Source organism: Aphanomyces invadans (genome assembly GCF_000520115.1).
Source record: "Aphanomyces invadans strain NJM9701 unplaced genomic scaffold supercont1.18, whole genome shotgun sequence".
Lineage (NCBI taxonomy): Eukaryota > Oomycota > Saprolegniomycetes > Saprolegniales > Verrucalvaceae > Aphanomyces > Aphanomyces invadans.
In genome coordinates, this window is record NW_008580163.1 from 179,672 (window position 1) to 205,435 (window position 25,764).

The window sequence follows — 25,764 nt, forward strand, 5'->3', positions numbered from 1 at the left end:
TTTTCACGAATTTCCATGCGAACGTGCGAATTTTTCCCCGATGCCGCACTTGTCGCTGTGTGTCCCTTGGATGCATGGGTATTCCGACCTGGAACACCCACCAACCTACGACACGTCGTCCGTCGCCTCGAACCCGGACGAGAGGGCATGCCGTGCGCACCTGCTGAAGGAACGTTAAGCCTGCTCAGGGAGCAACCCAGCGCTGGCTAAAGTTACTCGTTAACCTACAGCTCTAACGTGTACGGCGGTGGGACTGTCCGCGGCAGAAGCGTGAACGCGAGTCCGACGCTAGTCGTGGCGAACGCTGGGCAGAACCGGGCGAAGTAGAGATGACGAAACGCGACTCCTAGCGGCTCGCCATTCCGGAAGAAGCTTAACTCACCGAGCTCGGCGTCGTACAACGTCCCAACGACATCGCCCTTGACACAAACTTGGCCGTACGTCTCAAAAGTGTCGCTGGCCTTTTTCCCGAGATGAGCGGCAAATCCCCAGAAACAGTCGGTTCCAACCACATTGGAATTCAATGGCACATCCACGACAGCAACGCCAACCAAGACGCCATTGCCGACAACGGTTGTATCCAAGCGAACTTCCCAGTACTTGCGGCCGCTGGTCAACGTCCTTTCGGCTCCCAAAACGCAACCGGCGCCCCGGCCGATTTGAGTCACCACTGGTGATAGCTCTTGTGTTGGAACGCTGTTGGTAGCAGAGTTTGCAGCTGTAGTTCCAGCGCTTGGCGATGCATTCTGCACACATGGAGGTAGAGTTGTCGCAGGTTGCGATGGAAGGGGTGGTTCGGTCGACGCTGGAGGGGCTGGCAAAGGTGGTGCAGCTTCTCCCTTGTCGTTAGCGCTGATGCGAAGGAGCGACGACGTCTTGGCGATCTTGATGGTGGGAAAGATATGGATAAGTAGTGGACGTAACGACGAGAAGCGGAGTTGGCCACGAATAACCACGCCATCCGATCCAATTCTGCAGTCGTCAGGGCCACCAAAGCATGGTTGCATGACGACAACGTTGTCCACCAGTAGCAAAGGCATGCCAGCGTGGACAAGGACTCGTTCACACAACGCCGCAAACGTCGTCGTCAGCTCCAACGTGAGAGCGAAACGCTGCAACGTGCGTGGCAACGCAAAGCATGTGCACTGAAAGGTATGGGACGTAGATACGATGTGTCGCTGCAGATATCCAATGCCCCATGGGAATTGGACTGTCACTTTGGCCTGGATCTCCCAGTCGCCGTCGGTGATCAGCACGCCGATGCCAAACGGCGTCGCAACCCACATCGCACATGGTGGTTGGTCGAATCGTGATTTCTATTTTATCCAATTATCACTGCTCCTCGTATTTGAGGAATGATGATTCGCTAAAAATATTTCTATATCTACAATTTGTTATGATATTCACCAATAGAGACTGGTAAACAATCATTAATCGATAAAATTTGACGAATTATAAGTGGATATGAACCAAAATATCATATCTTATATGATTGGTTGAAAATGTTGACCAATCAGTTCCCAAGATTCGAGAGTCGCGCTAAAAAGTGGCGGCAATTTGAGGAACTCTGTGGGATGTTGAACGTGGGGAACAAGACGAACTCGCGGCAGCAGGGTCCGCGCCGATCCACGGCGCAGTATCGCTATGCTCTCTCTATGTACCAAGAGCCTCCAGTAGTCGAAGTGACGCTGGAAGAGTTTGAGTCGTACTCGATCGATCGTTTGCAAGTCCTCAAGACCGTCGAGATGCACCGGGTGCGAGGAGGAAATCCACGCGAGACCGAAACGAAGGTCGAGAAAGCATTGAATATGTACCTTCCCATGCGTACGACGGAAGATCGCGAGAAGGACCAGCTGTCCCATTTCATCCTGCGCATGGCGTTTTGCCACACGGAGGAGCTGCGCCGGTGGTTTCTCACCCACGAGAGCTACCTGTTCAAGCACCGGTTAGATCGCGCCACCCGCGAAGACAAGATGCATTTCATGCGGACAAACGGGCTGATCTACGAACAGGTACTTGCAACGCACCCGACAGCAAGCAGCTCCCGTATTCATCCAGCCTCGATAGGTTGACGAAGATGAGTTAAACATCTTGGCACCCAAGCTCCGAACCGTTCGTGCGGCCAATACTACGGACATGAAGGAAGCATACAAAGATCTTGATGTGCATGTCAAGGTTCCATTCACGGAGGCGATCGACCTCGTACGTATACTGTCGGACAGTGCTGAATGTGACCTCTCACATGCAAGTTCCGGTAGATCGGCTCGCGCAAAGTGTACCTCCAAGGCGGGGTTGCCTACGTTCCGTTTGAGCACTTGGTCTCGATCCTCTACGCCCGCTTTCGATCGTCGGTGCGTCTGCTCATGAGTGTATTGATTTTTTGTAAATGACCGAGAACGACACGGTTTCTGTGATTGTTTGGCCTGCAAATTTGATGATGTTTTCGCTTGGACGGGTCGCCTGTTGGAACTTGCCATGGAGTAACACGGCCGACGCTATAGCTATCCAAGCAACTGGCAGTGGCGTTCCGAAAATTTGGCGGGTCCGCAGCCGCCCGCGATGACCGTTTGATGCCGGTGCTGAAAAACTTGGCTAAGCACCATATCGGGCCCGACTACTCGTCGGCGCCGGTCGCGTCAGGCAATACGATTACAGCAGCGATGGTCGACGGCCTGTCCAAGACATCGATGCCGCTCTGCATGAAGTCGCTACACCAGGCGCTGACCACGCAAAGCCATCTCAAGCACGGTGGACGCATGCAGTATGGTCTGTTTCTCAAAGGCGTCGGGCTCCAACTCGACGACGCGCTCGAGTTTTGGCGCAAAGAGTTTTGCAAAAAGATGAACGTCGACGATTTCAACAAAAAGTACGCCTACAACATCCGACACAACTACGGAAAAGAAGGCAAGCGAAAGGACTACACGCCATCCAACTGCATGAAGATCATCACGGCCGACCCGCCCAAGCAAGGCGAATACCACGGTACGACGGCAAAACCTCGCTGCGCTTTTCTCGATGTGTGAGAGGAGCGGCAACCGTCCTATTTTGAGGCTGTGTCTGAAAGCGACAACGCATTGTGCGTCGCCTAGTCGGTTCTTCCCGTGACTGTGACTGCTTTGGTGGTATCCACCTTGATATGCAAGTCAAGATTTTTCGTTTTTGTGGCGTTGCGCAGTCGAAATGGACTGGACATGCCGGCGGACGTGGGGCACGTGCGCAGCTACCTGTGCTTGGGACGTTTTGTCTCCATGGCATCGTGTGTTTTTGTGTGAAGGCATAGCAGAGTTGGTTCCTCCAACTCTGTTACGTTTCTGCATGTCACGTCTCCATCCTTTGATATGACTTTGTGGTCTACATGCAATGCCACGGCCTGCGCCTCGATGATGTTGCGCTCGTCATTTTTTCTCGTTACTTGCGTTTGGTGGCTCATTCCTTGCGTGCTGGTGTGTAGGGTGCCCATTTCGCCACTTTGACGAGCACCATTTGCGCGCGAGTCTTCGCGGCATCTCGGAGATCGACAAGGAGGCGATTGTCCAGCTAGCAAAAGCCAAGCAGTATCAAGTCGCATGCAAGCGCCACTTTGAAGCGATGCACCCGAATGCCAACTCGGACGCAGTGGGAAACCACCCGAACGCTTTCTTCGAAGAAAGCCGCAAGGTCTTGGACAGTCAACCCAAGCCGATGGCGGCAAGTGTCAAGGCCGAGTAGTCCTCGTTCCTCTTTATCAATGCCATGACGATTTGTTGTACACGTATCTACTGCAACACTCTGGCGTTGCGAACGTTGAATTTGATGGCGTTGGTGGACTTTAGCGGTTCGATGCTCTCGTCGTTGTTGCTGCAGTTGTCGAACAACGCGTGTTGGGTTGCTGACGGGGCGTCGCCACCAGCGGACGGACATTCACGCGTGTATTTGCGACGGAGCATGTCGGCGAAGCACCGCACGATCACGAGGCGCAGAAGACGGCGATCCGACCGAAAGCTCTGTACGAATTGTTCGTTCGCGGCGGTCGGTGTCGGGATATCCTCGTTGTTGTCTAGTCCAAGAACGAGTCAGCGCAACGCGAACCGAATTGCACAGCAGCAAGCCGCGACATGTACCGGCGCATAAAGGCGCAGCAGGAAACAATCGTGGACCTCCGAGGTAGCGCAAGCATGCGAGAAAGGACTCCGGCGCGTCCAAAAACTCGTCGGACAGCGAGAACGCTCCCTTTGCAAACTAATCGAGAACGTCGACGCGACCACGTCGTGCTGTTTCAAGGGGACAAGGCTAAAGCAGCAATCGTACCTTGAGATGCTTCTCCAAGTACACTTCAGCAGGATGGCGGCCGTCTTGGTACTTGGTGACGTGGAAGTTCTTGATCTGTTCTGTGACGGCTTTCAGGACCTGCAAGCCAAAACGTGGACAGCTTGCAACGGCGCAACAAGAAGGGCAGGCGTACGATGCCGTAGGGGCCGTGGATGTTGCAGTCATGGGCGCCGATGTAATGCAGCAATTCGCTTTCAGGCACTTGGAACGCCCTGTTCTCAACCATGCCTCATTCATCGAGAACAACAGCATAGCAGCAGCACACGGACGGACCGGTGCTTGGCGGAGAGAGGCAACGCTGAAAACCATGTTTGGAACGGGTCGCCGTCCGTGTCTAGAAACGACGCGTACGACTCGAGCTGGTGCTTCAACGACGCCCGAATCATGCATCTCTGCGTCTGGACGTCTTCGTGTATGAAGGTCGGCCACGGCGAAAAGAGTTCGCGCTGCTCATCGTCCGTGTCTACATAAAAGAACGTTCCTCTCCATGACTATGCAACGCACTCTTTCCCACGGGGCTTTAGTTGCGCCGACATGCGCTTACCCCAGTCGGAACACTCCTGCAACTTGTCCCAGTTCATCAAGGCGTGCGTGATTCCACAGCAAGCACACCCGCCGCCTTGGCTCACATAATCGAACATCGTTTTGTCAACCACCCACGTATCCAAGAAGGCCATGCCAGAGCGCCAGTGGCGGCGTGCAGTGTGCGACAGGGAGTGCTCGTCGGTGGAGTGTGTGGACACGACCCCAATGATGGCGTTAAAGGTCCATGTAGCAGTCTGAAGGGTCGCGAAATAACCGGTTTCTATTGGTCAAAAGAAAGGTATATTTCCTTATATACTGCATACGATTGGTTTGCATTCGTGGATTGTTGCACTTTTCAACAAATAAAATCTCGTGTTTCATGGGTTGACCACACTACCTTGATTCATGCCGGCGGCGATGGAAGGCGAACCAGACAGCAGCGACACGATCATGGCGCTGCCTTCACCACCTCCCACCGCGAAAGAGAGGTCGCCGAAGTTTGACGACTTGCGATCCATGATGGACATGTCTTCTGACACGCTTCGTCGTCGTGTTGGGGAACTGACTGTGTCGTTGAGCACCACTCTCGACGACAACGTCATGTTGTTTCGGTGGGGATGCATGGCGACAATGGTACAGTTCGTCGATTGGTTGCAATGGCTCACTCGAGCACTTAGGTGGGCTGCGCCTACATCAGCATTCGCTCGAGCGGCTTGGTGTGTGCTGAACCCCTCGGTTATACTGTCACGTCAACTGATTTGACCGTAGCTGACTCGGTATACCTCTCTGGACGCGCTTCCTGTGGGCACACCTGTCGTCGCTCGTGTACTGGGTCAACACCCCGCCGACCCGAGCACTCTCTTCGTTTACCATTCCCCATGGGTCCGCCGCGTCTTGCTCAAGGAGACCCTTCCAAGGGGGATGGACGTCAGCGGATTCTTGTCCGACAAATCGTCTCTTCTCGCCGTGCGTCCGTTTGGTGTCGACATGCAAGATGAAGCGAAAGTAACGCTGCATCTCTTCATTTGCCGTTCCTTTCATAGCGACCATTATTGTGGTAGCGATGGATTTACACGGATTTTGTCGCATCGAAGCGCTACGTCACCATCGAACTGCTCTATCGGTAAACTGCTCGAGCTACCATCTTCGCATGTTCAGCTTGCACTCGTGTATGGCATCAGGCCACCGCCCACGGCGCCCTCAGACAGCCCCGTCGTGGAGGAACCTGCGAAGGTCGTCGTTGGTGCATGCTCCATTTCGACGCCCAAGAACGTCTTCTTCAAGGAAGACATGGCGGAATTTGCCGTTGCGCGGGGCATCGCTGTGTGTCGTTCGGAGCCTGAAGTCGACGCTGTCAAATCAAATATGAGGTTACTTCCCATTTCCCTAGGTCGACCATACGCATTGAAGCATTGATCTCGCTCATGTCTTAGCCATCGGTCCATCAGACGATTAGAACGAAGGTCGAGACGGCTGGCAGCGCGGCAGGAGTATGCGCAAGCGATGCGTTTTGGCGTGTGGAAGAACTGGACCGAGGCGGAGATGTCTCAGCGGTTGGTGTCTGCTGGAAAACGTGCGTCGAATGCTGCCATGCAGCGCATCTTTGGCACGTGGTGGAGACAGTACTAAAGATGTACAACAAGGGCATTAGAAGTCTCTAACCGTAGCAACGGATTTGGTCGGTGGCGCCCTTGGCAGCACACTGGCCGCCCTTTTCCAAGTACTTTTGGTGGTATTCTTCAGCATGATAAAACGTTTGCGCAGGAACGATTTCCGTGACGATTTCGGCTTTGATCTCCTCAGCTCGTGCGGCCTTGGCTGCTTCAGCTTCCTCCTTTTGCTCGTCGTTGTGGTAGAAAATGCCAGACCGGTACTGCGTCCCAACGTCGTTCTTTTGACGATTCAGCGTCGTAGGGTCGTGGATCGAGAAAAACTTGTCCAGCAGTTCCTTGTACGTGATCGTGTTTGTGTCAAACTTGATCTGAACGGCTTCGGCGTGGTTCGTGTCGCCTTTGCACACTTCCTTGTACGTCGGGTTCACGGTCGTACCGTTGATGTATCCGACGTGCGTCTCCACCACACCTTCCAAGCGTTGGAAGTTCAGTTCGACGCTCCAGAAACACCCCGCGGCAAACGTCGCCAATTGCTCATGGGGCTCCAACGACACAGGCACGCTCTTTGTCATCGTCGTCAGTTCGGACCGCTGCAAAATTGAAAATGACCGTCCTCCTTGGGGGCGACGAGGACATGCATGAATCCGAATCTACTTTTTATCTGGATTAATCTATTCAATACAAAGCGTAAGATTACTCTCACTCGAAAATTCGCTGAAATACACTGAGTTTTCGGCCTTTTCAGGGTATATGCGGCTGAAATACATGAACTTTCCCTCGTCCTCGATTTGATTGGTTAAAAGAGGATTGATTTTCAGCCAATCCAATGCGCATCCGTTACATTGTCACGCCATTCGCGCCGCGATTGGCTTGGATTTTCATGGGAATATGTATCCCAGTGCACTAGTCGTCATTTTTTTCAACGAGAAATCCTGGCTATTCAAGGGCATTACCGTGCTATCAGCGATGTCGTTTGATTAGTGACGAGGCATTTATCTTGCATTGTCACTTGACCGCTCACGGCGAGTTGTTCCGACCTCTCAGCTACGGCTTATGCACGTGCCACTTGATTTACAATCATATTAGGTGCATTTGGCACCCATAGATGCCGTTATTTTATTGATTCAATTTTGGCCAATCAGAACAAAGAAGTTGGAATTGTTGAAAAACTCGAGCGGTCGGCCGGCGAATTCGTGGGACTTCCGCTTCACGCGGACTCGGCGGTGAACGTGTCAGTAGACAACCGTGTTGGAACTTGCCAGAATGGCGGCAACAACGTCGCTCAAGGAGAACGTCGCGACGTTTGCCGCCGGGTGCTTTTGGAGCGTTGAGCTGCATTTTCAACGGCTCCAAGGTGTTCTCGACACCAAAGTCGGATACGTCAATGGCCATACGATCAACCCAACCTATCGGCAAGTCTGCTCTGGGTCCACTGGGCACGCCGAGGCCGTTCAAGTCACCTTTGACCCCACTGTGATCACGTACGCCGAGCTTTTGAACAAGTTCTGGGACATACACGACCCCACGACCTTGAACCGCCAAAAGAACGATGTTGGCACGCAGTACAGGTCAGGGATATATTATCACACCGATGCCCAAAAAGCAATTGCCGAAGCGTCAAAGAAGCAATTGGAATGCGCAATGAAGAGAAAACGGCAGGGATTCTGGAAGGCGCTCCTCAGTCGCGTGTGTCCCTGCGGCCATGGCGATGTAGTGACGGAGATTCAACCAGCAGGCCAGTTCTACGACGCTGAATCCTATCATCAGCGGTATTTGGAGAAGGGAGGCCAATGCGCTGCCAAGGGTACCACGACATCCGTGAGGTGTTATGGCTGACTTCAATATCACGCATTCGACGACGACATGCTGGCAATTCGACTCTGTACTTGAAACACTTCTGCAGCACGTCAAGAAGGCATGAATGAACACAATGACTTGGAAAGAATACCGTCGCGTAGATTTTGGTGCGAAATGTCTGCAGGGTGTTTCAACTGGACAATGCCACGTCGGCTTCGTTTGGCCCCACGATGACCTATAGCTCGGCCCTCGACGCTGTAAATGCAGATGGGGGTCGTATGAAGTGGAAAACTCCATCGTAGCCAACGGACGCAGGTAGTTATGACCTCGCAGGTGTGCTGAGCCGATCGAGCTGTGTGGACGGTAGAACGACGGCACCCACAGCGTCATGTTGGCGGAGGGTCTATGTGACTGAAGCCTCACCAACATGCTCAATTTGGCGCCACATATGTATAATTCGACGAAGGTAACTTGAAGCTCAGCCATCAGTGCCCCATGCTCCGAAGGAATTGGCAATGCTGCGGGCTGCGCCGCTGCACGTCGAAATAGTTTGTTCTGTCGTCGCCACGATGTAACTGGTTTAACACTATTTAATTGTGGTCTGGCATTCACACTATTTGCGTGAAATCTTCCCGAAGTTAAAGCGGGAGATGCTTGCACGTCCAGGAACGCGGTCATGGGCGACCAAGGTGTCGTCGATGGTAGGTCTGTCCCTTGCATGCCAACCCACTGCATGCATGATGTCTTCGTCGCCCAAGCCGGAAACTCCGCCGACGGTGGACGTCGCAACGTTTGCGGCGGGATGTTTTTGGGGAGTCGAGCTCAACTTTCAGCGGGTACCAGGTGTGCTCGACACCCGCGTGGGGTACACTAATGGCCACACAGCCAATCCCACGTATAAAGACATCTGTCGGGGTGACACTGGACATGCCGAAGCTGTTCAAGTGACGTTCAGTAGCTCCGTCCTGCCGTACAAGGACTTGCTGGACACGTTCTGGTCCATCCATGATCCCACCACGCTGAACCAGCAGAAGAACGACATTGGGACGCAATACCGGTCGGGGATTTACTACCATAACGACGAGCAAAAGGCGCAAGCTGAAGCGTCCATGGCCGCGCAACAGGCCCATCTCGACGCCGTCGCCTTGCTTCCGACGGTATTCAAGAGCAGAACCATCGTGACTGAGATCGAACCCGCGGGCGTGTTCTACGAAGCCGAAGAATACCATCAAAAGTACTTGCAAAAGGGCGGCCAATGCGCCAAGAAAGGCTCCACCGAATCCATTCGGTGCTACGGTTAAGGTCCCCGCCACCCAAACCCCAACCTTTTCTCTGCCATGGCATGACTGCTCATGCTGGTCGTTGCAGACATTCCATCGGGACGCTACGTACGCGGCCGCCATAGGCGGTAGTGAAAACCCGACCTGCCTTCACTGCTACCCTCTTAACTTCTACTTTTTTACATGATGCTCTATTGCACCGCAATGACCATTGGCGCACATGCAATCCATCAATTGCTACTCCATGCAAAGCAATACGTTTACGCGCAGCTGCCGTGGCAACGCTGTGTCGGCACAATTCAGCTAAAATACCTCTGGATGGAAAATGAACTTGACGTCGTTGCCGCGGGCACGGAACTCTGTAGTCACTTGGTGCAGCGTGTTGCGAATGGTCGCCTTGAGCGGGGCGGGCCCACAGAAGAAGATGCCGATGGGGGTGTTGTGATGCGCGGTCGCAACGGCCGCCAACACACCGTGATAGTTGGGCCGCCCCAGTTTCGTTGGCAGGGGAAGGTTGGCGATGCCGGAGATCGCGTCCACTCGAGTGCAATCGTCGGTGGCCATCCATTGCAGCACCCTCAGCACGTCCGTGGCGTCGGGGACCGCTTTGGCAAAGGTTCCCGTGAGGTACAATTGAACGTCGACGCAGGGGAGGGACCCGACTTGGCCGAGTACATGCTGATGCGTTGCAAACATGGTTTGCTTGCTGGTTTGCCAATGGACGTAGAGCTGTTGAGTTGGCACTGGAATCGGCGATCGAGACCGGTGGCTGCGTTGGTCAAGTGTCTTGTCGTTGGCTAGTCGTTGCTGGAGAACTGACACGTACGGCGTAATGCCAATGCCAGCCCCAAACAAGACCGCAACTCCATACTGGCCCACTTCGACTGCGGGAGCTGGAATCGGGCCGTCCATGCGAACAAACAAGTGTGGGTGCACGACCTCATACAGCCGTCGCGTCCAGTCGCCCGCTACTTGAATCTGCACTGCCAACTCGTGTGGGTCTTGAGCGGTGATGCTAAACGGATGCCACTCGACCTTGTCGACGAGAGGGACGTGGAGGCGGAGGAACGACCCGGGCACGGCATCGTGAAAGCGCTTCGTCTTGGGGATGTACAGCGTCAGCGTGTCATGGGTTTTAGAGTAGTGCGACACGGCCGACAACTTGGTGCACAAGTACCGTGGGAAAACTTCGACCACGACGTAGACGACGACCGGGATCGCCAAGAAGATGGCGGCCTGGGGCGGCTCCAGCCACCCGCGGATGCCATGCACAAACGTCAGCACAAACATGACGCCATCGAGGACGTGCCCCCACACGTTCCATCGAATGTTTCGTCGGGTCGACCACCGACAAAACTTCATTTTGCACGCACACGCGCCGAGGCTACACACGAGCATGGCGACGCCCGTCCACCCCGTCAACGTTGCCACAAACGCCCACGGGGGTGGCTTGGGTTTTCCCGCAAAGTCGGGGGCTTTGGCGAGGGCCGACTCCGCCCATGCGCTATCCGACGCCCGGGGGATTTTGACCCAAATGCTAATCACTTGCGCCACGACGTGCACCCACCCCGACACGTAAAAGAGGACGCCGTGGACGACGTGGCACGCCACGCGGTGCTCAAAGCCCATGGCACGTGCAATGTCGGGGCTGGCTTTTGTGATGGCGTACTGCGCACGAGTGAATGTTGGCCAGAGCAAAAAGAACCCGCTGACGAGGTTGACTTGGGCAGCAGCCCGAGCGATGCACACGTTGTAGCCCGCCAGGTTGAACGCTGGTTTGCGGTCGTGATAAACTTTAAACTTCCAGAAAAACACTCCGACGTTGAGCGCGGCGTAGAGGACCCACCACAACTTGATACGAAGCGGATACGTTGCCAGGACCGTCCACAGTGCGCGGAAGCGACATCGTTTGCCGCCGGCATTGCCACTGGAATCACCTTCGCTTGGTCGGGCGGGACGGTCGTAAACACTCGGGTGGAAGTATGCCACCGACGAAATGGTGTCGACAAACGTCTTGGCGTCAATGGATGAATGGCCATGGAAGAACTGATGCACCGCAAGCTCGACGTTCCCGTGCAGCGTGATGCGACACGTTGCTGCGGCAGCGCGAACCCCAGCGACGACTTGCGCGGTTGTCAGCACCCCTGCTTGCATCGTATCCAACGAGTTGAACACCCGCAACGCCAAGTCGCCATCGACATCGGCGGCTTCGACCGCGCACGTCTGGGACGCACCTTCCGTCGACGCCGCGGTGTGAAGCGAGGTTTCTGCCAGCAACGGGTGGCAAGTCGGATGGCGCATATTCTTGAGATCCGTGCGAGAGAACGGAGAGCGATGGCTGGGCTTCGATGGGCGGTAGGGACCTTGCGTGGCTAACGTACAAGTGGTCGCATGCGGCACTGCCCACGTGACCAATCCATCCCACGCACGAATGCGGAGAAACCGATGCACATGGCTCCGTAGAAGGCACCGACAACAAACTCTGGGCGAATCTTGCCGCGTATTTCAATCTTGCATGGACACTCGTACATCTCGATCCGTGCACCGCGATGACTTGACGACCTGTTGTGCATCGCCACGCGCTGCCACTGGAACCCCCCCCTGTCACTCTCTTCACATGAGGGGGAAGAGATGCTGCACTTTCGACCGCAGCCTTCCTTACGCTGCATCCACGCGGCTCATTTGTAAGCCCCGATACCTACCTACACTCGACGAGCAACAAGTCTTGTGAATGGTGTTTTGGTTGTGCTCGTGAACTGTGTGTACGATGCGGCAATCCAACTTTGAATTAAAGGCCACGACGGTGTTCGTTGTACCGGTCTCTCTAAGCGCTGACGTCCCAGGTCCCGAACGACTGCAATCGCGCGTCGATGCGGGCGACGACATCGGCACCGAACGCTTCGATGCCCTTGTCGTCCATGAGCGCCATTTCCTTGGTCGTTAGGATCACAATGTTGCCCGGACTAAGCGGCAGCTCGTAGCGCCATCGCGACATGAACATGCGGTCGAAGCCGCCACATCGGATGCCGCTCACCGAGCTGCGCGCCTTCCACACTTCTTGGTAGATGAAATCCATGTCGTCCTTGTCAACAGCAATCTTTGAGCTGCATCACCCCAAACAAACAGAAATGTGAGGTCCGATTGAGTCACATGTCACGTAGATTCACACAGTGGAGAGGCAGACGGAATGCACAGACAGCTCACACGTGCGTACTCGAAGCCGGCGTCCTTTTCGCGCTGCTGCAGCCGCTGGTAGTACTTGTTGCGCTGGTCGCGCCCGAGCTTTGCCACGTTTTCAGGCCTACATTAGCTCGCATGAGGATGGAGTTTCACAACGTCTTTAGGAGAAATATGCCATCGGTGGCATCGAACTGGCCAGATACAACGAGACGTACGTGATCGGTGACCCCGCGATCTCTGTCAGCACAAACGCCGCCATGGACTGACCAAACATCGCCGGCATCGTGCCTTTGTTGCATGCCACCCACCATCAGTCGACATGGGGTTGTTGGTGTGATGCGATGGGATGGAGGTCACCGTACCGAGGACTGGAATCACGCGAATCCGAAAGTTTTCGACGTTGCCAAACTGGTTCGGGTTATCGACTTGGTCCGAGTCGAGCGGGAGGAGCTTGCATCGGCTCTTCTCGCTCGAGTACACGGTCGTAATGGTTGACGCGTCGACACCCTTCTTCTTGAGGAAATAACGGATCTTCGTTGCCAGGTTGTCGCCTGCCCAACTTGCATGAGCCACGAGAAGATGCTTTGAAAAGTAACATACGAACGGAGTCGTGGAGAGTGCCAATGTGAATGCGAGTCGGGTCGGCTTTCGCCCCAGCGCTCGTCGCTGTGATGACCTTGAGAGATTTGGCGCTGGCGGCTGTCAGCAGCGCCACCTTGGTCGTGACATCGTCGATGCAATCCAGCACGTATGTGGGGTTGCCTGTGCACATGAAACAACCCGTGAGAGCGGGACAGCGAGGCCCATGACGAAGCGGATCGTACCGGCGAGGAGTTCATCGGCCACAGCGTCTTCGAACATGACGGGCACGGCTTCGATGTTGGCCTGAGGAACGATTTCCAGCAGTCGTTGCTTGAGCACTTGTGCTTTAGAGAGGCCGACGTCGGCGCGGGTGGCGACGGCGTGGCGGTTCAACGACGACAGCGTAACGTTGTCAAAGTCAATGAGGCGCAGATGGCGGACACCCGACCGCGCCAGCATGTGGGCGGCGTGTGACCCAACGCCGCCAAGACCAATCACAATCACAAACGCATTTTGGATTTTCTCAAACCCTTCTTCTCCAAAAAACGAACAGATGCGGCTGAACTGCTCGGTGGACAGCGCAGCGTCCGCTGAGGTTGCAGCAACGGGTTGTGGTGCCGACGGCGTGGCCAGGGGCTTCGCAGCGCGCCGTGGTTGTTGCTGCGCCAGGAGGTACTGCCCCACGGCGGCGGTCACCACACCGAGCGTAAACACAGCGGCCACCTCCACGACCGACATCCCGCTCGGAGTTTTCATGATGCCAATGGAAAATGCACACCAGTCGCAATACCGTCGGCGTCGCTGATTGGTCGATGGACGATCGGGTGCAGAACGGACGAAAATATCATAAAAAGAAATAGTATATTGATATTTCCAATCAAATGTGATATATCGAATCGGTCAAAAATTTGTCGCCCGCAACGTGGACGGCCGAGGTGACACGATCAAGAGTGGGGGAAGATCGGGTCGACCTTGAACGAGGACCCCCAGTCGGGTAGGCGAACTTGCAGTGGAGGAGCCATGGCACTTGTGCTTTGATGGTGCTGGATGAACCCTCAAGATCTGGCGTGGGAGGTACTCTCGTGGGTTTTGAAGCGCCTCCCCCCGACTTGTCGAACGAATGGTTGTCTGGCCTGGGTGTGCTGGTTGCCACTAGACTCAATGCAGAACAACTTGGGGCGCCGTGGCGGTAGCACAGGTCGTGCCATCGGTGCATTTGTTGGCTTTGCACAGCTTCCGTGGCGGCAGTAGAATTGCCGCGAGTACCCTCGATTAATTCAGTTATCAACAATGGGTACCTTCGAGAGGGAAAGCATGCCTGCCCCAAACAATACGCACGTGTTGTGTAATATTGGTGGTCTGCCAGCGATGGCCGTGATGAACCCTGCCTATGCATGAGATTACCACGCAAACTAGCGACGGTCACGATAACGTTTGATATGAAGTTTCCACCGTCCTTGGGGGGGGCAAGTGGGGTCGCATTTAAGAGTGCACAAGGATTTTAAACTTGCTCATGCAAGTAGCTCCGCTCGCCCAGGGAGCTGAAGTCTGCCTCGTGTGTGGAATTGGGGGGAGGGCGTGTTTGTCCCGTGGTGCAAGGTGCATAGACGTCCGCGATTGAATTTGACAACGAGACCAACCGCGTCCTCACCAAACAGCCAACCGCCACTGTCCATTGGAACCCGTGGGGGTGACGCCGTTTGTGGAAACCCCAGAGGAAGTTCCAGTGGGTCGTCGGTGAAGCGACCGCGACATGTATAGGCGTTCGCTCATTCCACTGGCTGGCACAACCATACAGTTTCCAAAAATAACGTCGCGCTCTCTTGTTCCTAGTGGACTTGAAGGCGACTCCACGTAGACAGAATCCGCGCCATCTAGCGATCAATCGCAAAACACACCACTGCTTGCATGGGAGAATATCTAGATGCGCGGTTGGCCACGCATCGCAGCATTGTTTTCTCACGTTGTTCAGCCATCGACTCGTCACCGTTAGGGGAAACGGTCGGGCATCCGAACGGTTTCGGGTGTCGAAAGGTCGTGCAACGGTTACGCTCTGACGTATCCGCTGGGGGCGTAATAACGCTGCAAATAGAAATATACTCGTCTCGGTCCGCTCCAACTGCAGCCACCTGAAGTCGGCCTTGTTGTGCGCCCACAACTTTCTTCGTTCGTCTTCGTCAAATGAGTCCCCAGTTCCAAGGACCAACGTGTGCTTACAAGAGCGGCAAATGCGGCAATCCTCGCGCCATCAAGGTGAACGGCGACCCGCACTCACTATGCTCGTACCACCGCGACAGACAAAACGCCCACCAACGCAAGAGCGACCGAAAAACTCGCCACGCTAAGAAGCACATGGAAGCAAGGGAACCGCACGTCGACACTAGGCCAGCGCTGGAATTCCCACCCGACTCGTTCTTGTACAAAAGCGAAGACGGGTTGCGCCATCCCCTCGTCACCTTGGATAACACACACACGCTCGATCAAGAACGCTTGCCATCGCAACACAGCTACCGACTACCCCCGATTCGATTTGTGCTGCAAGCCCACTTTGTGCCTGCAATGGTGCCCCGCCACCAAATCCCAGCCGTCCATCTTCACGCAGAAGTTTGACGAATCGTCCATCGTGACATGGAGTCTCACGTGTCGGTTGCATGTTTGAATAACATTGCGTGGATCTCTCGATACTGTTTGAAAGCGTTGCGTTTCAAGCGTGCTTTCCCACCAAGTAGATGACGTGGCAAGATATCACGTGGCTGCGCCACAAGCATCTTCGACGTCTAGGTGCTCGAACAAGAACTGGGAATGCGCCAGGGAATGATCTGCTGCTACATCACTCCAACGGTCCAAGTGGACGTCGTTCATTTCGCACTACGAGGTACTTACTGACTCGGTCCTCCGCCACATCGCCAAGCGAAGCCTCCTCCAATCGGCCCGACAATTCGGTACATGCACGACATTGACCTTGGAGTTGTGGGGTCTCGGTACGAAGCAAAACATGTTACGAACCATCCAGCTCCCGTCTTTGTGCTCCGGGTATCCGACTGCGTTTGAAAGGGGCACGCGGGCGGCCTGGCGAGTGCAACGGGCAAGCCACCCCCCGCTTGATTCAGCACACCTTGGATGGGCAGATGGCCTGCTTCCCTGCATTTTGAAAAGGTGACGTCCACGCTATAGCGGGATGTGCAGGAGGTGTGTGTGACTAGACCACCCACTGGTGTCTGGACGGCGCGTGCGAACAGCTCGGGATTTTCTCTGCGTGCACCCCGTTATTACACCACATTTCCGTCCGTCGACAACCCACCGTGTCTCGCTGGCCAATGTTGTGCGATGTATCTTTGAATTGCCTGATCTTGGCTGGCAGGTAAACATGCGAAACATTCCTTTGCCGCTTCCGTCTTGGCTCGACGACGGTGGCGCCGCCGTCTTGCACATCACTGGAATGCGCCACACTGTCTCTCCTGACTGCCACGTTTAGGCGGCACCCAGTCCAGTACACCGCGCATGTATTCACTTTGGCTCGTCGTGGCCAACCAATCTGTGCGCCATCTTGAATGCGGTCAAGACGACGTGTGTTCCGTTGGCCGTCCTCAAGCATTGAAAAACGTTGAGGTTATCCACACGCTTGTGCTGGCCAAGCGCCGTGTGTGAACGACTACAGTCCATGGGTAGCGAGTTTCGCGCATGGCAGGAATGCCAGGTCATGTGTTGTCGAGATGTCCACCGCGGCCTGTGTTTTGCTGACCCTCCACGCGAGTGGTATGCGTCCGTGCTTACGCTCGCTCGTTGTTCCCATTCGAATCCAGCATCATGGTGGCGCCTCGTGGAATACGACAGCACCCCCCCCCCGTGATGTCGAGAATGCCCATCCAACCACAAAGTCTGCTTTCTCATACCCGCCCCAGGCATTTTTGCTGCGCTGACCGGGGAAGTCATTGCGACCGTGGTTGCTTCTATGTATTGTGCGTTCAATGTCTTCTGGTCGTTCTACATCGAATTTGATGAAGTCGCACGGACGTGAGATGGAATTGCGATGGAGATTTGACTTGTACTGGCCGAGCATGTACCATTTTTGCGTTCGTCATGGTCGTGCAGTGTGATCTTTGCAGTCACGTGGGTGCATCAAAGGCATTGCCAGAGTCGTGCTTCCGTCCCTCGCGGTGTGTTGCTCTTTCCGTGCGATGGCTGACGTGGCGCTGCGCGTCGGGAAGCAAAATGTGCTGTTTGAGAGAGTGTTGGGTGCCTGATGCATGAAAATAATGTCCGTGTGAGCCATGGTCGCGAAAACCATCATGTGTGCGAACACTTGGCGAGAAGGCTCTTGCTCGTTTGGAAAACGTGCAATTTCGTCGTGACTTTGGTTGCAATAGATAAATGGGAGAGCTCGATCGTCAAAGGCACAGCACAATGGTCACCTGTTTGATGGTGACTGCATGGGGTTCAAAATGTTGTGTGGTGGGGTAGCGAGGGTCGTCCAAGCACGGGATGGCATGGTGGAATGTGGCGACTGCAAATCGCATTGTGTGGCTATGTCCTATGCAGTTTTTATCGCCCAGTCGAATAACTTCATGATGAGTCGCAAGGTAGTCGCAAAAGCCATCCCCCACTGTTCGAACACGCTTGAAAACGTCACACCCCAAACGAGCCCGTGGCCCCAACCACATGGATACGCCGCTAGCTTGTTTCCACAGTGGCAAGCAAAGATTGCATCATGGATTCGCCTTGGCCGCATCGGGTGGGTGTTGTACTTCTCGCCGTGGAACGTACCTACACAGCGAGTGCAAGTGTGCCATTGACGCACTCGTCGGCAGAGACGGTCGGCCCGGGATAGCATTTGGAGCATTGAACCAAGTCAAACCCTTGGCGTGCCTGACCGCTTCACGTGCCAAAATCTTTTACACAACGAATGGGGCTGTGGCTTTTTGCCATCACCTGGCGGCTGTGACCAACGCAGGCGTGAAACGGACGTGCCCTTTCACGCAACGACCTCCAAACGTGACGACTCGAGCGCAGCTATGACGCCGGGAGACGCATGGGACGCAGTCACGTCACCGATGGAGGTCATCATGACAGGAGCCGAGGCCATCGAAATTCTTGGCACACTTGGAAGGTTCGCGACCCAACGTGTCGTTTGCAATAGTGCAGGAATAGTGCGCCTTTTCTTGGGCATTCTTCCGTCCCGTTGTGAATGAAAGCACGGGTCGGGACCGCTGCCGCCTTGCGGCATTTCGTGCATTGGAGACGAGCCGAAGGATTTCATCACGGAGTGTTCGCTGGTTCCCGTTATCGGAGGGCATAGAGTCTTGTCGAGAGGTTGTTGTGTACCTTGAAAAAACCCGTCGCTCGGAAGCGACGGTCATGAAAGGCACTACTGTAGCCACGCCACACATCCTTTTCAGGCCGGGCGGGGCTGACGCAGCACAACGTCCTGGCACCATGTGGAGATGATTGGCGGTGCATGTGTAGAGTCCATGGCCAGGAGAGGGGACGGCCACCTCATTGTCGGTGTGGCTGCTAGCCGACGTCGCCAAGGCCCTTGGAGGCCTCTCGTGAGCGGAACGTTCGTCGACTTTGTGGTGGCCTCAATCGACAAGTGGAGACCCCGGCAACATCCCCTCGTCCATATATCGGTCCTGACGGCTAACGCACTGCGATGAACATAATGTACCGAGTGATGCTGGGCTTGTGATATCAACGTCGCGATATCGACGCAACGGAAATCGCACGACGATGCGAATAAGTCTCCAGGACATCATGTCCACATAACGATACAACTGCCAATTCGCACACCCGCCGCGACTGGACAAACGTGACCACGATGGCCCAGCATCCAACGTCGTTCACCCCACATTCCAGTCGTGATTGGAGTGCCACGGCTTCAACTCTGCCTTCGAACTCGAGCCAACGCTTTAGCCGCCACACGTACGCTGCCCAACCAACGATTGACAACACAATTGGCCCACCAGGATGTATCGCCCGCGCTACCGAAAGACCTCGACGCAGACTGTGCTAGGTAGTTGTCATTGTCGTCGAGTCAGGGTAGACACTGAAAAGACTACACGTTGGTCCAAGCCGCATCATTGAAAAGTATTACGTTCCCTCCAGTCCATGTCCACAAAGGGCCGCATCGTTGACAGAGCTATTCTAGCCTCCAATCGTTCACTCGTGTGTTGCGCCGGCGAGCTCTCGAGCAGTGTGAAAAGGTGCATCTTTCTTCCCTTCGGGTACCGAAGGATGATTTCGTCGTGCGGGTGCCAAGCCGCGTGTATTTTGGACCCATGCATGGCATGAGTCTTTTGAAGGCGGCTACGCGAATGCAAAATGCTGAATTTAGTTTATAGGAGAAGATTATAGGAGAAGAATATTGACTCGTTCTGGGCTACCGAGCCGTCGCAGTTTGGAGCAAGTAGGAGCCACTAGTCAAGTAGGAGCCACTAGCCACGCCTAAACGGAACGGCCGTGCCGTTGTTGGCAAAGGGCGCTGGTTGGCCTTGATCTTGCACGCGTGCACGTTACATGAGCATGTCCTGATAGTGATATTGATGTCAGCCGCAGCAAGTCTGTTCCGTTTCACCGAAGCGCGCCGCAGTGAAATGTTGGCCTGAATCGTGGAAAGAGTCCACCTGGACCATCTAAGTGCCTCTAGAGGGGGCCATCGTGCGTGCCACTGGCGTCGGACATGCTGGTCGCAAGTGAGGCGCACAACGAGTCTGTCGATGTTGCTGTCCAGGCGACCCGTTCCGTTCCGTAACGGTCAAGGCGGTTTCGTCTTCCACTCGATTCCGGTTTCCCAAACACGTCGCGGCGCGCGGGATGCAGCGCCATGATTCCAAGTCGATGCTGAAGCGGATGGAAATGGACTACGATGCCCGCATGGAAGAGCAGGTCGACGACCTCCGCGAGAAGATGCGGCTCCTGCGTACGCTCCAGCCTCGACCACGCGATTTTCACGCGTTGCTGTGTAGAGGTCGATCGAAAAGGCAATGTCGAGTTGCTCGAGACCAACAAGAACTCGAACAAAGAGCTCATTCGGCAACTCAAGCAAGAGAACAAGGAGCTCCGAAAACATGTGGCCGACATGAAGCGCGTACGAGTGGCACACGTTGCAAGTGGCGTCGTTGGTGATGGGTTTTGTGTGTAGGCCGAAGCCCCGACGAATGGAGGACTCGTGGTCGTCGCCGAAGGAGACGACGAAACTTCTCAGGTCGCAGTGCATTTGACCAAGTGCCGAAAGCAATACGACGACGTGCGGCACAAGGTGGCTGCTCAAGTCGACCAGCTCGAGCAGCTCAAGGTGCCCTCGTCAGCTCGACAACTCCACTGACTGCCTGGATAACATGAACACCCTCGGCTTCATCTAGGACAGCGTCAAGGACCTGGAATTGGAGGCCAAGAAGCCCAGCTTGGAAGACACTCCCGAGACTCGCAAGATTCGCATGTTGGAGAACCGGTTGGATAAAGCCATGATCAAGTATAACGAAGCGCAGAGTATTCGCAAAACGTACGAGCAGATTGTGAAGCGGCTCAAGGAAGAACGCATCGGGTTCGACAACCAACTGGCGGCGATCGAACGAGCGGCGGCGGCCAAAAACCACGACTACGACGAGCTCGTCATGTTGTCTGCGGACGCGGCGCACGCCAAGGACTTGACGGTGGCCGAACTCGAACGGGTCCGGTCCAACTACGAAGAGGACAGGCGGCTGCGGGACAAGGAGCTGCGAGAAAAGCAACAAGTCGTCAAGATGAAGCTTGATATGAACGCGCGCCTGGACCGCCGCGAGCGTCAGAAGCACGAAATTGTCGAGGCCGAGGTCGAAGGACTTGCACCCGACGAAGGGCACGTGCTCAAGACGTCGCTGGCGCTGAATTCTCTCAAAGAAGGGCGGGTCGCAGACGAAAAAAAGGAGCATCGGAGCAAGATCGACATCTTCGAGTCGGCGTTTCGCAAGATCAAAGAGGCCACGGGCGTCAGCGACGTCAACGAAGTGATCCAGAAGATCGTGAGCCAGGAAGGCACGACGGAGAACTTGATGATGCTGTCCAAGGAAAACCAAGCGCGCCTCGAGGCCCTCCAAGCAGAGCACTTGCATTTGAAGACCCACGTCGAGGAGCTCAAGTACAGCGGTAGCGGCGGCGGCCACCGGCGGAAAATGGTCGACGATCACGAAACCAATTTGAACCTGGCCACGGCCAAGCTCGAGCGGGCGCGTGTCAAGTTCGAGCGCGTCGCCAAGATTCTCATCAGCGTCAAAGCCGGCGTGGAACACCTCGTGGATAAGATTGAATCGGTACGGTCGCGCATTCATGCCATACAGAAATCGCCGTGTGCGCTGGCTTTGTGCTGGCCACTCGATTGACTTGGACGGGCGAGGGGGGGGCCTAGCTTTGGCATCCATCCGTATTTGGAACTGGAGCCTCAGCGCTAACAACCATCCATGTTGTTGTCCTGGAAATCTAGGTTCGAGAAGATGGCAAGGCCATTCTTGTCCGCGATGACACGATTGTCGAGGCATTGCACGAAAGTGAAGAAACCCTCGTGGGGCTGCTCGAGCTCACCGAGACCGCTGTGCCTGCTGACGCGGGGCCTTCGACCAGTTTGAGCGCTTCCGCGTCGACATCGACGGCCGCCGCGGCTGTTGTGTCTGACGACGAGCTCGCTGTCGGCATTACACGGCCCTACAACCAGCGCATTCCCCTCCCTGGCGACGGATTCCTCGCGGACGAACTCAACGACGACGACGGCTTGCTTCTAGAAGAAAACGACGACGCGCTCAGCCGCGACCGTGTCAAGAAAGCGTCCAAGCAAGTCCTGCTAGACCAGGACAAGCGCAAAAAACGTGTGCAGAAGAAGGTTTCGGTCCAAGACATGGACGACTTTACCGCGGACGACGCAATGGCGTCCGCGACTGCTTTGGGCATGCCGACGACACCTGCCAAAAAGAAGTAGCAACACATCACTAACCAAGGTGCCTTTTCATTTCAATTCGATTGGCATGACAAGCACGCATCACAGGACACAGCAAAATTGCTCGATGGTTCCACAAAAGAAGTGCCAGAACGACGATAAGAATCGGCATTGGGTTCTACCGTCGTCTGGGCTAGATAGAGCTCGCGTTTTGCGCGAGCGACGAGCATGGCAAAAAATCGTTGCAGAGCCAGCCATCCATTCGACATGTCTGCAACTAGGCATGCAAACAGCCACGAATTCTGCTGGACCGTGCACTGCATGAAGATATCGAGCATCGGAGTTGAAACCATGAGGTGAAAAACGGTTTGTTTGCTTGGCTTAGAAGGCAAAGTGCATGCCCGGCGTGAATCCGAGCTCCTCAAGGGCGGGAACGACGGCTAACTTGAGCATGGGCGGCGGGCCGCACAGGAAGACTTGAACATCCGGGCTCGGGGCGAACAAGTGCTTTTCGATCATGGATTTCGTGACAAAACCCGTCGAGAACTTCCACGAGTCGGTCGCGCGGTCGACCGTGTACCAGACCTTGACATTCGGGTGCTCCTTGGCCATTTGGTCGAGTTCGTCGCGGCACAAAATGTCGTTTTCGGTCTGGTTGGCAAACAAGATGGAGAACTCGGTCTTTTCGTTCGGGTTTTTCAACGCATATCGAATCACTTGCAGCATGGGAGTGATGCCCGTGCCACCAGCAATCATGCCGATCTTTTTGGCCTTGCGCACTTCGACTTCGGTGTCGTTCACACGGTGCTTGAGTTCGAACACCCCCAATCCCTTGTACGTGAGTTTCCCTTTGGGACCGGACACTTCGATGGCATCGCCAAGCTGGAGCGACTCCAAATATTGAGACATCTTTCCTCCATCGGGAAACTTGGGGTGCACGTTCTTAAAGTAGACCTTGACAACCAAGTCGACGTACCCCACCGCGTCGTCCGAGCTCACGGGGGTGTACGAACGCATGACAAGCTTCCCTTCGCTGTCAGTGTACCGGAGCGAAATGTGCTGGCCGACTGGAAGGCCAAGTACGTGGTGCTCCGTCGGGAGAGCAAAGCGGAAGCGCCGCGTATCGTGGGACAGGATTTCCTTCTCAACGAGCTTCAACATCACGGTTGAGTTGGGCTTGAGCGTGACCAAGCTGGTGTTCGTGCCAATGTTCAACGTGTACCGACGGTAGAGCACTTCAAGCACCTTAGATAGGACGATGGTCAGTACAACCAAGATGATCGCATTGCGTGAGCCTGTGTCGTTGGCGGCGTCGGCCATGTCGCTTCGTGTCCGCAGACGGGAGGAAACGAGAAATGCACAAGGGGCAGTCCGAGGAAGTTTTCGACTGAATACCTTAAATAGTGTTATCTCCATACTAAAATCAAGGTAAAGTTGAGGTGTGGGACGTCGACGACACAATTCGACCGTAAATAGTGTTAGCATGCACGCATTGCGTCATGAAGGCAAGGCGATGACAATGCAAATGGTGGCGTCGTTCGGAAGCGCAACTCATGGGGGCCGTGAACGACGACACAATGCAACCTGTTATTGTGATCGAAACAAGACACAGTGAGCCACTTTCCCTCTCATATGTCAATGCCTCTGGCATGGCCGTGACGGTGCCCCACGTTGAGCTCAATTTGAATGTTAGATAAATTAAAACTTCTAAACTCATTGTTAGAAAACAGTAGCACTTTGGCGCAGAGGAAGCGTGTTGGGCTCATAACCCAAAGGTCCTTGGATCGAAACCAAGAAGTGCTAATTCTTTTTCGGCACCTTACAAAAAATCCCTCTATCGCACCTCCCCTCCACAAGATCGGTTCTGGCGCATACCGTGTGGTGCATGTGGCTTGTGTGCCAGGGTTGTGCTTGGGTGCACAAAAGTGAGTACCATCTAGGCTTCGGCACCGTCCACGTGTGATCGCATGCGTCAGAGAAACGTTATGGTGAGCAAGATGGGGGTTGGTTCTGGACGGGGGAACACGGGGAGGTTGAATTACAGTATTAGCTCGACCCCGTCAACAGAATCCACTTTGATTTCTTGGTTCATTGTCAAAAAAACGTTCGCAGTCCACGAGGGTGGTCATATTGGTCTTCCTTATACAGGTGAACGTGGTTGCACGCCATGTCGAGCAGCTCTATTTCTTTGGCTTTGTCGCCCCCCACCAAAACGATACAGGGCGATTGCGGGACGGACGCAGCTACTCCAAAGCACAGGGTCCGATCACCCTGCTTCCGAAGGGTCGCGACAGTTTCCTCGATATCTCCCTGTTGTGTAACTGGAATCGGTTACACTCCCGATTAGTTCACACGCTGACAGCCAGATGTGACGGATCGGATGGTCCAAGCTATCATCGCCTCATGTACCGCTTGTTCGACGTTGGCCCAACGTTGGCGTCGAAATGGATGGGGGATTGCCCTCGCTCGGTGCGGTTTCACGCGCCCCGTCCATAGGATTGGAGGCGTCATGGACTCGCCCCTGGACATGCATGCTCATGTCGACATGTACAGATGGCCCTGCAGCAGCCGCATCGAAGCGTGGGGATAACGCCCGACCCGCGGCCCGTTACCTCGCTCATCTTCGACTGCAGTTACTCTGACGTATGCAAAGGCCCAAAAGTCACGATGGGCCAGTTGCTTCAACTTGTCCATTCGCGATGCCGTCGCAGCAACGCAAAGTCGAGTCGCCATTCTGCGCATACAAGAGCGGCAAGTGCATGCATCCCCGCGCAATCAAGTTGAATGGGGAACTCCATTCGCTGTGTACCCTCCATCGCGAAAAACAAAATGCCCACCAGCGGAAAAGCGATCGCAAGACCAGACAAGCTCGAAAAGAGCTCCACGCGTCCATCAGGGCCCACGACGCATGGAAATGTGTCGGAGAGCCGCCACGAGCGTTCATTGAGCACTGCGGCGCTGACGTTATGCCGACACGTGTCGTCCAATACCTCGAGTACAGCCACGTGCCGTTGCCCCCGCCACGTTCAGCTCCCCTACCGTCGATTCGATACCTTCTCCATAGCTTATCCTCGCACGGCAGTGCAGCACGTCCACAAGGCGTGCTGCAGTTTTGCACGTGATAATTACCTTCGAACGGTCTCTATTCTTGCCGACTTCTTGTACTCGACACATCACGATGACCGAGAGCTTGGAGCCGCGTCAGTGCGTAGTATTCATCTGGCTACTGCTCCCATGACATTGTCGTGGCCATTCCATCCCGCATAGCTGTTGCTGCTGTCACCGTAGCATTCAACGCAGTCGCCCCCCGTCGCGGCGGTATACCGTGGGCGTCGCTTTCCTCAAGTCGTACCCCGTTCGCACTGCATAGCTTTGAATAGTCCGTTGACCATTGCGGGCCATGACGTATCGGTTCAGTGTCTGGAGCGATGGGGTAGTTCGACCACGGCGTATACCCGAACACGCGATGCTACGTTCATTTCCAAAAAATATCTTGATCTGGTTAACGTAGAGACGAGTGGACAGATGAAGCATGCTATTGCACTTGACGCGACACCAAGTTGGCGTAAATGCCGTT

At 55.0% G+C, this 25,764-nt stretch overlaps 14 protein-coding genes and 1 non-coding gene across 15 annotated transcripts in view; 6 read left to right on the plus strand and 9 right to left on the minus strand.

Annotated features, from left to right (window-relative positions):
- Positions 1–169: 169 nt before the first annotated feature.
- H310_08626 (hypothetical protein) lies at positions 170–1,286 on the minus strand (the record flags this gene model as incomplete). Its single annotated transcript, XM_008874463.1, has 1 exon — positions 170–1,286. One exon carries the CDS (start codon positions 1,284–1,286, stop codon positions 225–227), a length of 1,062 nt encoding a protein of 353 aa, XP_008872685.1. The 3' UTR covers positions 170–224.
- Positions 1,287–1,564: 278 nt separating this feature from the next.
- On the plus strand, positions 1,565–3,749 carry H310_08627 (hypothetical protein). The gene is made up of 5 exons (XM_008874464.1): positions 1,565–2,012; positions 2,068–2,202; positions 2,259–2,351; positions 2,502–2,982; positions 3,452–3,749. The coding sequence occupies exons 1-5, from the start codon at positions 1,575–1,577 to the stop codon at positions 3,706–3,708; spliced, it is 1,404 nt and encodes a 467-aa protein (XP_008872686.1). The 5' UTR covers positions 1,565–1,574; the 3' UTR covers positions 3,709–3,749.
- Positions 3,750–3,755: 6 nt separating this feature from the next.
- H310_08628 (hypothetical protein) lies at positions 3,756–4,949 on the minus strand (the record flags this gene model as incomplete). The annotated part of the gene is made up of 6 exons (XM_008874465.1): positions 3,756–4,036; positions 4,101–4,218; positions 4,288–4,386; positions 4,442–4,520; positions 4,582–4,771; positions 4,853–4,949. 6 exons carry the CDS (start codon positions 4,947–4,949, stop codon positions 3,756–3,758), a joined length of 864 nt encoding a protein of 287 aa, XP_008872687.1.
- A 290-nt stretch (positions 4,950–5,239) lies between these two features.
- On the plus strand, positions 5,240–7,038 carry H310_08629 (hypothetical protein). Its single transcript, XM_008874466.1, has 6 exons — positions 5,240–5,466; positions 5,511–5,549; positions 5,602–5,838; positions 5,895–5,956; positions 6,015–6,203; positions 6,267–7,038. Exons 1-6 carry the CDS (start codon positions 5,251–5,253, stop codon positions 6,460–6,462), a joined length of 939 nt encoding a protein of 312 aa, XP_008872688.1. The 5' UTR covers positions 5,240–5,250; the 3' UTR covers positions 6,463–7,038.
- On the minus strand, positions 6,448–7,039 carry H310_08630 (peptide-methionine (S)-S-oxide reductase). Its single transcript, XM_008874467.1, has one exon. It carries the CDS (start codon positions 7,016–7,018, stop codon positions 6,491–6,493), a length of 528 nt encoding a protein of 175 aa, XP_008872689.1. The 5' UTR covers positions 7,019–7,039; the 3' UTR covers positions 6,448–6,490.
- Positions 7,040–7,593: 554 nt separating this feature from the next.
- Positions 7,594–8,850, plus strand: H310_08631 (peptide-methionine (S)-S-oxide reductase). Its single transcript, XM_008874468.1, has one exon. The coding sequence runs from the start codon at positions 7,710–7,712 to the stop codon at positions 8,280–8,282; it is 573 nt and encodes a 190-aa protein (XP_008872690.1). The 5' UTR covers positions 7,594–7,709; the 3' UTR covers positions 8,283–8,850.
- A 21-nt stretch (positions 8,851–8,871) lies between these two features.
- On the minus strand, positions 8,872–9,728 carry H310_08632 (hypothetical protein). Its single transcript, XM_008874469.1, has one exon. The coding sequence runs from the start codon at positions 9,644–9,646 to the stop codon at positions 8,918–8,920; it is 729 nt and encodes a 242-aa protein (XP_008872691.1). The 5' UTR covers positions 9,647–9,728; the 3' UTR covers positions 8,872–8,917.
- A 98-nt stretch (positions 9,729–9,826) lies between these two features.
- Positions 9,827–11,824, minus strand: H310_08633 (hypothetical protein; the record flags this gene model as incomplete). Its single annotated transcript, XM_008874470.1, has 1 exon — positions 9,827–11,824. One exon carries the CDS (start codon positions 11,822–11,824, stop codon positions 9,827–9,829), a length of 1,998 nt encoding a protein of 665 aa, XP_008872692.1.
- Positions 11,825–12,247: 423 nt separating this feature from the next.
- Positions 12,248–14,087, minus strand: H310_08634 (hypothetical protein). Its single transcript, XM_008874471.1, has 6 exons — positions 13,528–14,087; positions 13,304–13,465; positions 13,066–13,254; positions 12,919–12,991; positions 12,738–12,824; positions 12,248–12,627 (listed from the first exon to the last, which is right to left on the minus strand). The coding sequence occupies exons 1-6, from the start codon at positions 14,039–14,041 to the stop codon at positions 12,348–12,350; spliced, it is 1,305 nt and encodes a 434-aa protein (XP_008872693.1). The 5' UTR covers positions 14,042–14,087; the 3' UTR covers positions 12,248–12,347.
- Positions 14,088–15,384: 1,297 nt separating this feature from the next.
- H310_08635 (hypothetical protein) lies at positions 15,385–15,969 on the plus strand. Its single transcript, XM_008874472.1, has one exon. It carries the CDS (start codon positions 15,467–15,469, stop codon positions 15,893–15,895), a length of 429 nt encoding a protein of 142 aa, XP_008872694.1. The 5' UTR covers positions 15,385–15,466; the 3' UTR covers positions 15,896–15,969.
- Positions 15,970–17,632: 1,663 nt separating this feature from the next.
- Positions 17,633–18,179, minus strand: H310_08636 (hypothetical protein). Its single transcript, XM_008874473.1, has one exon. It carries the CDS (start codon positions 18,123–18,125, stop codon positions 17,817–17,819), a length of 309 nt encoding a protein of 102 aa, XP_008872695.1. The 5' UTR covers positions 18,126–18,179; the 3' UTR covers positions 17,633–17,816.
- A 1,872-nt stretch (positions 18,180–20,051) lies between these two features.
- Positions 20,052–22,265, plus strand: H310_08637 (hypothetical protein). Its single transcript, XM_008874474.1, has 5 exons — positions 20,052–20,201; positions 20,248–20,369; positions 20,424–20,576; positions 20,644–21,570; positions 21,741–22,265. Exons 1-5 carry the CDS (start codon positions 20,096–20,098, stop codon positions 22,227–22,229), a joined length of 1,797 nt encoding a protein of 598 aa, XP_008872696.1. The 5' UTR covers positions 20,052–20,095; the 3' UTR covers positions 22,230–22,265.
- Positions 22,266–22,365: 100 nt separating this feature from the next.
- H310_08638 (hypothetical protein) lies at positions 22,366–23,530 on the minus strand. Its single transcript, XM_008874475.1, has one exon. It carries the CDS (start codon positions 23,505–23,507, stop codon positions 22,569–22,571), a length of 939 nt encoding a protein of 312 aa, XP_008872697.1. The 5' UTR covers positions 23,508–23,530; the 3' UTR covers positions 22,366–22,568.
- A 388-nt stretch (positions 23,531–23,918) lies between these two features.
- On the plus strand, positions 23,919–23,990 carry H310_08639. The gene has a single exon. It is a non-coding gene; the product is annotated as a tRNA-Met (tRNA).
- Positions 23,991–24,722: 732 nt separating this feature from the next.
- The window catches only part of H310_08640 (hypothetical protein), a gene marked incomplete at its 3' end in the record, with an annotated part of 5,328 nt that continues 4,286 nt past the window's right edge, over positions 24,723–25,764 (minus strand). The window contains exons 3-4 of the mRNA XM_008874476.1: positions 25,512–25,685; positions 24,723–24,746 (exon numbers count right to left, since the gene is read on the minus strand). Of these exons, the coding sequence (XP_008872698.1) occupies positions 24,723–24,746; positions 25,512–25,685 (198 nt within the window). The remainder of the gene's footprint in view (positions 24,747–25,511; positions 25,686–25,764) is intronic.